General features: G+C 38.3%; 1 protein-coding gene across 1 annotated transcript; it reads left to right on the forward strand.

Moving 5' to 3' along the window:
* Positions 1 to 8,498: 8,498 nt before the first annotated feature.
* LOC125360776 (10 kDa heat shock protein, mitochondrial-like) lies at positions 8,499 to 8,922 on the forward strand. The gene has a single exon (XM_048358878.1). It carries the CDS (start codon positions 8,499 to 8,501, stop codon positions 8,805 to 8,807), a length of 309 nt encoding a protein of 102 aa, XP_048214835.1. The 3' UTR covers positions 8,808 to 8,922.
* Positions 8,923 to 9,510: the final 588 nt, after the last annotated feature.

Here is a 9,510-nt window from a genome sequence, read left to right on the forward strand (position 1 = left end):
GTAGAAACCCCCAAATAATCCATGGGTAAATTACAAAAACTTACATATAAAGGAGAATTTTCTATCTACTAAGTATTAGAACTCTTGTGCTTGGCTACTGCTATGATTAAAGTGGTTCAGTTGTTGGCTCTCCAGCTAGGCTAGTCCTTGCACTTCTGTATTATACTGTTTCTTCTCACCAAGTCAGTGGTGACACTTCTGTATGTGTCAATGCTCTTGTATCAACTTCTTATCTTCTCATCTCAGATTACTCACAGTGGCAGAGACATAGTGACAGTCTTTAACCCTTCACATTAATTTTTTCTTAGGTATGATGCCATGTGTAGAAGCACTACATTAAACAGAGACATCTCCTTCTGTTCCTAGTTTCCCCAGCTTTTATTTATCACAAGTAGGCATAGAACTTCTTTTCAAACATATTCTTCATCAACTTCTGTGATCTGTTGATAAGACCTGATCCTTCTTGAATCTTCTCCATCTTGGTAAATGATGATTCTACCTCTCCAGCTGCTAAAGCCCCAAACTTTGGAGTTTGTTGACTTTAATTTTTCTCTTGCATTTTACATCCAATTTCCTGACAAGGCTCTAACGCCAAGAAGTACCCAGGACCTGTCCTATACTACTTCCTCCACTGCTTATCATCAAGTCAAAGTCATCATGCCTGTTATGGAATATGTCTTTGTCTTATTAATATTTCCCCATCTGAGTTTCATTCTGTAGACTTCTCACGCTGGAAAATCAACTCTGTAGCTCTTAATAAAATACTCTGGTCCTACCTACGTTTATTTAATATAAATAACTGTGAAGACTTATGGCATTTAAATTTTCTATTTGCTGTTTTTATTTTCTCTACCTTAATGATTGTCTAAGGTAATATGATTTTCACAGAACACACCCTTAAAATTCACTTTGAATTTAGAAAAATCTTATAATCATTCAGATGTATATAATGGCTTTAGCAATACATCCTTTCAGTGAAAAACTGAAAACAATTAAAAAAAATTTCCTCCTAGGCACTTTACTTTCCAATTACTCTCTCTTTCTTTTTTTTTTTTTTGCCAGGCCTGGAACTTGAACTCAGGGTTTGAGCACTGTCCCTGCCTTCTTTTGGCTCAAGGCTAGCACCCTTCCACTTGAGCCACAGCGCCACTTCTGGCCTTTTCCACATATGTGGTGCTGAAGAATCAAACCCAGGGCTTCATGTATTCAAGGAAAGCACTCTTGCCACTAGGCCATATTCACAGCCCCAAACTGAAAACAATTTAAGTGGAGTAGCAAGCTCAGAGGCTTTTGATGAATCCACTCAGTTTGATGAATTCTATATGTGAGGGTCTGGGAAAGACAGCAATGGCAATACTGTTCAAGGTCAGTCAGCTTACTGTCTCCATGGGAGCAAAGTATTCTCGTGTAGATAATCCCGTCAGTTCTCTGCTGTGTGGACACCCTGGATCTCAGTCAGGCTGTGGAACTGTATTCCTTCTGACCTAAAGGCAGCTTAGAAACATCAATAGCATTCCTCTCCACAGGGAACTTTTCTCAGCTTGACTTCAAAACAGTCTAAACTATAGAGGTGTCAGGTTCTTGTCTTCATTGGAGAGTCTTTTCTAGTTTACCATTTATCCCGTCCATGATTTTGCCATAATGTTGATGATTTACCTAGGCTTCTTTTTTCTTCTAAGTCAGCATTGAGATGTGAACTCAGGGCCATGTGCTTGTAAAACTTTCTTGGTAGGTTGGTGCTCTACTCTTTTGGAGATGGAGTTTCAAAGATTTTTCTGCCTGGGCTGTTCTCAAACCTTGTTTCTCTAGATCTGAACCTCCTGACTAGCTAGAATTACAGGCATGAGCTACCAGCATCTGGTAGTTTATCTTTTTTGCTATTTTTTAGTACCTTTCTTGCTCAAGTACTTTCTTTCCTTATACTACCTCAAAAAGACAAATATATTTCTCTTTGTGAAGATACTGAAACTTGACAAGGTGCACGGTTCCTTCCCTCCTTCATAGCCATATTTGTGGCTACTTTTGTCGTTGGAAAATATTTTAAAACTCTATAAATAAATCTTGTTAAAAAAGACACAGATAACTCACCAACACATATAATGAGCAAGTAATAATATTTTTAAAGTTATTAATTTCTTAAGACAAAGATGAAAATTCTTGATGGACTCAAAACTGTCTTTATTTTTTCATTTTCATTTCTCTCTGTGTTTCTTGGAAGATTTATGTAAATTTGACACGAACACAGAAATCTTTCTAAATCATTATTTTAATTCTAATTATTAGTATGTTTTATTGTTTCTATCACCAAGTACTTTAAAAAAGATCAACTTAAAAAGGAAGATTTTTTTTGTTATGATTTCAATCCATAATCCTGGGCTACATTGACTTTGGGCCCATGGTAGTATAGACCATCATAGTGACAGGATTGTGTGGCAGAGGCTGCTCACAATAGGATAGTCAGGAAGCAGAGAGGATGCTTGAACTGTTGTGTCTCTCTTTTGTTCTCCTTTTGTTTCATGCATACCTCCAATACTAGTCTATAGGATGGTGCTCCTCACTTGCAGATTGGGTCTTAACTGATTACTTAATCTTTTCTGGAAGTATCCTGACATACATATAGCTTGAAGTGTGCTTTACTAATCTCTTAGTTGCTTCTTCAAATCAAAATTAGTTACCATACTATCTACCTATCATTATTTATTTACCATCAATCCACATTTTGAGGTATCTATTTTATTTGCAGATATTTTCATCTATCTTTGTCCCTATAATGCCTTGTTTTATTACTTTGTTTCTTTGCTTCTCTTTGTCTCCCTTTTCTTTCAACTATTGTTATGATAAGTTTAATTTTTTTCCCTTTCTTGGAATTTTATTTAGAATTTTGATGGAATTCTAGTGGTTCAATAGTTTGAATTACTTTCCTAGTCAAGGACATGGCTTATTGATGAACATTCTTACTTCATTAATAAAGTTTTCTTTGTTGTTTATTTGTGTGTGTGTGTGTGTGTGTGTGTGTGTGTGTGTGTGTGTCCTCGGGCTTGAACTTAGGGCCTGGGCTCCGTCCCTGAACTTCTTTTACTCAAAGTTAGTACTCTACTACTTGAACCACAGCTCCACTTCTGATTTTTTTTGTTTTGTTGCTATTAGTTTGTTGGAGCTAAGGGCCTCACAGATCTCCCTGCTGAAACTGGCTTTAACCACAAATCTTAGATCTCAGCTTCCTGAGTAGCTATGATTCTAGTGTGACCCACCAGTGCCTGGCCTTCTTTGCTGTTTTTACTTTTTCTTTTCTTTCCTTTTTGTCCTGCATTTTTGTTGTTATTGTAAAGGTTATGTCCAGAGCTGTTGTAGTTACATAAGTCAGATAATGAACACACTTCTTTTTGGACAATGTTTCTACCACTTCTCTCCCTTTCTCCTAGTTTTTTCCTCCCATCCCCACCCCAAAGTTGTATAGTTCTTTTTCAATGTAGTGTCTAGTGAGTATCACTGCTTTGTTTGTTCACCTTTTTCCCCACCATTTCTGTGCCCATTTACCCTCCCAAAGACAAATAAATAAAAAGACAAGACAAAAAAAAACACACAGTAACAAAGAAGAACAAATCTCTTCTTTACCTTTCCTGGAGTTCATTTCAATAAATATGATTTTAGATGCACATAGCTATTGAGCCTTTGTGACCCTCTCCTAAGAATATCCCCTATTGGTCTTATTCTGTGTGAATGCCTACAGATCTGAATAATTTATCATGGCTTAGTGTCTCTTTGTTTTTGGATTTATGCCCAGATGTCAGAGTTCTCATTGTTATTGAGAATGATCATTGCTGGTAAGAAAGGAAACCTATACATTATGACACAGTTCATGAAGTTGGGGTAAATAGTACAGGATGGATAGCAATAGCTATCTGCCTCAAGAGGTACCTGGAAGGAATAACAAACTTTTTTTTTTTTTTGCCAGTCCTGGGCCTTGAACTCAGGGCCCGAGCACTGTCCCTGGCTTCTTTTTGCTCAAGGCTAGCACTCTGCCACTTGAGCCACAGCACTACTTCTGGCCTTTTCTATATATGTGGTGCTGAGGAATCGAACCCAGGGCTTCATGTATACGGGGCGAGCACTCTTACCACTAGGCCATATTCCCAGCCCAATAAAAGCATTTTTAACAGCTTCATTGAGGAATAATATATTACTGTTTCTTTGTTGCTATGGTAAAACATCTAAGATGGGGTTCTTTATGGAGAAAAAAGGTTACTTTGCTCACACTTTGGAAATAAAAGTACTATATCAGCTGTCATCATTTGTGTAGTTTCTGGTGAAGGTCCCTATGGCTGTATCACAAAACAGCAGAGGAATAAGGAGAGAGACAGCTGTGAGTGGCAAAGGCCAAGCATGTGGAAGAGAAACTACAGAAGACTTGAACCAATCCTTTGAAGGATGGTATCTCCGTGACCTAATTACCTGTCCCTGGAGATTCCCTGGAATTATCCACCTCTTAAAGTCTCTTCTGCCGCTTTACCTCGCCATCTAGGGACCTAGCTTAGGGAACACACTTACACCATATTTTTTTTTTTTTTGGCCAGTCCTGGGCCTTGGACTCAGGGCCTGAGCACTGTCCCTGGCTTCTTCCCACTCAAGGCTAGCACTCTGCCACTTGAGCCACAGCGCCGCTTCTGGCCGTTTTCTGTATATGTGGTGCTGGGGAATCGAACCTAGGGCCTCGTGTATCCGAGGCAGGCACTCTTGCCACTAGGCTATATCCCCAGCCCCCCACTTACACCATATTTAAACCAGAGCAAATAGAATGTAAGTTGTATATATTTAAAGTGAATAATTACTGTCCTCTCTGACACATGTGTAGAAGACTTCACTTTCTCTAAGTGATAAGCTGAGGTGAATATGCCATCACCAGCAAAAACTTTCTATTGTAATGTTTTTTGGTATTACTAGGGTTTAAACTCAGTATCTCATGCTTTTTCATCAGATACCCCACCACTCACGCTATACCTCTAGCCTCTTTTCCTTTAGCTTTTTTCGGGGGAAAAGGTATATGGTCTCCTGGTTTTTGTTCATGGCTAGCCCCCGCTCACAATCCCTCATTTATATCTCTTATTACTTATGTTTATTTGTGTGCTGTGATGACAGGTGTGTATCACCACACCTGGATCCCATTGTGACTTTTAATGCCTGACTCCATTTTTTTGTTATTAAATAATGGTTATTGTAAAGGTGATATACAGAGGGGTTACAGTCACACAAAGCAAGTAATGAGCATATTTCTTTTTGGGCAATGCCACCCTTTCCCTTGCTCTCTCTGTTTTCCCTTCCCATCTCCACCTAGAAGTTGCAGTGAGTTCATTTTCAGCATTGTTCATTTTCAACATATTATACACTGAGTACCACTGCTGCCAATTCCATTATTGACTAGAGTTTGTGGGAAGAGTTTTATAAGTAATATACAGGAAAGCACTGGGAGCAAAATGTGATTGTAAAGGTATGTGGACTCTGCTTCATTTTTCACAAACATTCATGTGTTCTGGATGATTTTGCAGTTGTTTCTTATTGTCCACTGCCTTGCATGTGCGGACCAGGAAACTCTTGACTTGTAAACACTATATAAATACTCTTGAGTGGCAGGTGAATATGAGTCTGAGCTTTTACCTTCTTCCTTTGGGTATTCAGAAGGAAGCAGTAGTTTTTCCCCAAATAGGTAAGTATAACAGAAGTATTCTAAATCTTAGGAATATGTATATCCTACAGGGTTTATAAGTGCAAGTTCTGTGTACAACATGGCTTCCAGGGGTTGGAACTTTGGGACTATGAGCTGCCTATGAGTTGGGAAGACTTCTGTAGAGATAGCCTACTCCACGTTAGGGCTGTTGTAGAGGTCATTTTTTCAGTTCAATCTGTTTCATGTATTTTCTCTGTTGATCGCACTCTACATAAGTCGCTACCTGCTTTTTTTTTTTTTGTTATTAGGAGAAATGGAAACGGATTCTACTTCCCTCCCTCTTTTCCCATTTCTTATGCTCCCTGACTTCTGTTCTTTTTCATCTTTGGCATGTAGAAGTTCATGTTCACTATGAAGTAGGCAGTAATGACCTGGGCTCCATGGAGCATCCCTCCATCATGTTCTGACTGCAGGGTCCTCTATGCTGAGGAAAGCCCAGCTCAACTCATCCTGATCATGGCTCTCTTAGTGAATTCCACTGGTAATAATGCTTGTTCTTTAGTTAGCGGAGTCTCTTAAAGTCCCAAGACCTTACATATAAAGCTGGTTAGTGCAACTTCATTATAACATGTAGGTGTTAAAAATAAGTGTGATTGGATTTTTAAGAAGAGAAAACAGCATAACACAAGTTTTAATCACCTTTTCCCCCACAAATTTGTGTCTGAATGCACAAACTTACTCATTTAATGCAAAAACTCATATGTAAATAGTTCCATATCTAACTTAGAAAGCTAGTCTATAATGAGACTAGTGGAGTCTAACTGCTATTTGACTGGCAATATTGGGTAAAAATTTGAACCTTATACTTTGTGAAGAGTTTTCCACTGTTTGTTATAGAAAAGGTCACTTTGAAAGATTAGTATTTATAGTTAGTCAAACCTGGATTTGGTTGTCATAGAAATGTATAATTAAAATACCAAAATGTAAGTAAGTTATGGTTTTAGGTGGCTTTCTTGCATAGTTATCTATGAGGTTATTACTGTTCATAGCTAACACACTAAGACCTTAGTGTTTGTAAGTGTGAAAAATAAGTTCAGCATTTTAAAAATATACATCTGCCTAATTATGTTAGCTTTTATCTTAAAAAAATAAGGACAGAAAAAAATCTTGAAAAAGGAGAATGATAAGATACTGCAAGACCAATTATAAAAAGTTGCACTTGAGGTATTAGCACCTGTCTTGGGCAGGCATTTTGCAGGGTGCAGCCTTGAGGCAAGGCAAGGGCCTCAAATCTCAGGAACACATTTCCCTCTGGGCTGTAATTAGCTCTTTCTGCTGAGAACCTTGCAGGATCTGAGTAACCTACCCTCATCACAGGCTAACCACAAAGTAACCTGGAGGCAGTGTAAATTGTTCTGACTTAAATAAAAGAGGAAAAAAAACCAATATATGCTTTGAAGAGACTTGTAGAATGATTATGGGTCTTAGGGTTACTTTATCTGTTATGTCTAGGATGGTTATGTAGCTTTTCATGGAACATTAATCATTTAAATAAATAAATATTCACATAAATAATTTATGTTCATGGGGGAGAGAGTTAGAGAAAGGAATGAGAGGTAATTTTGGTGTTCAGGACTTAGGCTTAACTTACCAAGTAGAAAGTGAGATGGGCCATGAGCAAATGATAATGGTGATAAATAATTTACTTACACCTTCCAGGAAAGGCCTTCATGGATAGGTAGAAGACAGAGGAGGGTGACTTTAGCAACAGGGGTTAAAAAGATACAAGTAGGTACAGAATCCAGAAGGTAATCATAGATATCAAACTGACTGGACTAACTGTAGTATCATGAGAAGGGATGTAGGTTTAAATATGCTGGTTAGGTAGATTGCATCTGGATCTTGAGTACCAGGTATGGAAGATATCGGGATCTTAGGGTTTTGAGCAGGGGAATATCATAACCATGATGTGCGATTTAGTATAAAGGATGGAGTAGAGAAGAAAGAGACCAGAAGGCTGTTGTTGACAATGGTTGGGTGAGAGGCTCTGTAGGAAGAAAATACTAACAACAGCAAAGACATAAGGCCTAACAAGCCTAGGTTCTACCTATTTTTTTTTTTTGTAGCCATGTGATTTAGGTAAATCTCTTAGGTACTGAGATAATTTTCCTTATCTATAAAAGGGAGGTGATATCTATCTTATAGAGAGATTTGGTGAAGTTTGATGAAAGTGAATTTTAAATTCTAAATTTCTATATATACCATAATATTCTTATACTTTCATTACTTTTAGATTACATCACTGAATTATTTTATTGGTACTTTATTTTTCTTTGTACTGGCACTAGTGCTTGTGATCAGGGCCTTACACTCTTGTTAAGCTCTTTTCCCCTTTTTATTGCTTTTAACTAGTGTTCTACCACATAAGCCACTCCTCCAGCCTGGCTCTTTTGCTGGTTAATTGGAAAGAGAGACTTGGTGCCTCTAATTTTGATCCTCAGACATCAGCTTTCTGAATAGCTAGGTTAACGTAAAAGGTATGAGCCACCGGTTCCTGGGTTACTGATCCTGATCGCCTATGGTAGCTCAGGCTCTAGTTTAGATTCCTTCATAAAACAAATTAAGTCCATCCTTAGAGCTTATTTCCTAGTGGGGGAATAAAAATAAACAAGAGGAACAAATAAAAGATATAGAGTGTTGATAGAAGTGAGTGGTAAGGGCCGCGCGAGCGCGCCTGCGCAGTGGGCGGCCTTTTCACAAGTCCCCAAGCCCGATGGTGGGTCTCTCCTTGCAGCGCAGGCATGGGAGCAGAGACCCAGTAGCGACCACGAGAGTCATGGCCAGACAAGCATTGAGGAAGTTTCTCCCTTTGTTTGACCGAGTGTTGGTCGAAAGGAGTGCAGCTGAAACTGTAACAAAAGGAGGCATTATGCTTCCAGAAAAGTCTCAAGGAAAAGTATTGCAAGGCACAGCAGTGGCCGTGGGATCGGGCTCTAAGGGAAAAGGTGGAGAGATTCAGCCAGTTAGTGTGAAAGTGGGTGATAAAGTTCTTCTTCCAGAATACGGGGGCACCAAAGTAGTTCTAGATGACAAGGATTTTTTCTTATTTAGGGATGGTGACATTCTTGGGAAGTATGTCGAGTGAATACATCACTGAAATGGCATCATGTGAAGCTGCCCATTCCATGGAAGTTCTGAGATCTTTCATCATGTAAATAATTTCTGTATCTCCCTTTTATAATAAACTGCTGGTAACTAAAGTAATGATATCCATTCTCTCTGAAATTTAATTTCACTGTTCTGGTATAAACATTTCCAAATAAAACATGTAAATGAATGGGTAGTCTTTATTAGTGATTTAAGTTGGTTGTAGAGTTCTGTAGTTTTTTTTTTCAAGTGAATGATTGATATGGAAGCTTGGTGCTGGTTCATGTTTAACTACTGTGAAGTCTGAAATCAGGCCAGGCAAAATAGCCAGAAAGAAAGCAAGGCTAGTGGCAAGGCTCAAGTTGCAGAAAACCTGCCTGAAATATGTTAAGCTTTGTATTTTCAGAAAGTTAAGCTGCCAAACTTAACAAATTTGCAGCGCATTATAATCCTATAGTACTAAAGTCTTTTCACTGTTTTACAAAAACTTACTCCCTAAATTGTTCTGCTTTTGAAACTACTGTATGCTTTGGCAGGGAAAAAAAAATCCAACACAAATGATAGATGTAATAGCTATCACTCATGTTCTAGGCACTTTGTATATTGATTGGTTAACTTCAAGAACCTAGTGTGTTATTGTCAACTTTCAGATAGGGTAGTTGTGGCACAAGGGTTAAGCAACAACTACCTATCAGTTATGA

Source organism: Perognathus longimembris, chromosome 12, assembly GCF_023159225.1.
Source record: "Perognathus longimembris pacificus isolate PPM17 chromosome 12, ASM2315922v1, whole genome shotgun sequence".
NCBI lineage: Eukaryota > Metazoa > Chordata > Mammalia > Rodentia > Heteromyidae > Perognathus > Perognathus longimembris.

Coding starts and splice junctions, on each gene's coding strand:
- LOC125360776 (XM_048358878.1), top strand. CDS start 8,499: ATGGCCAGACAAGCATTGAGGAAGTTTCTCCCTTTGTTTGACCGAGTG.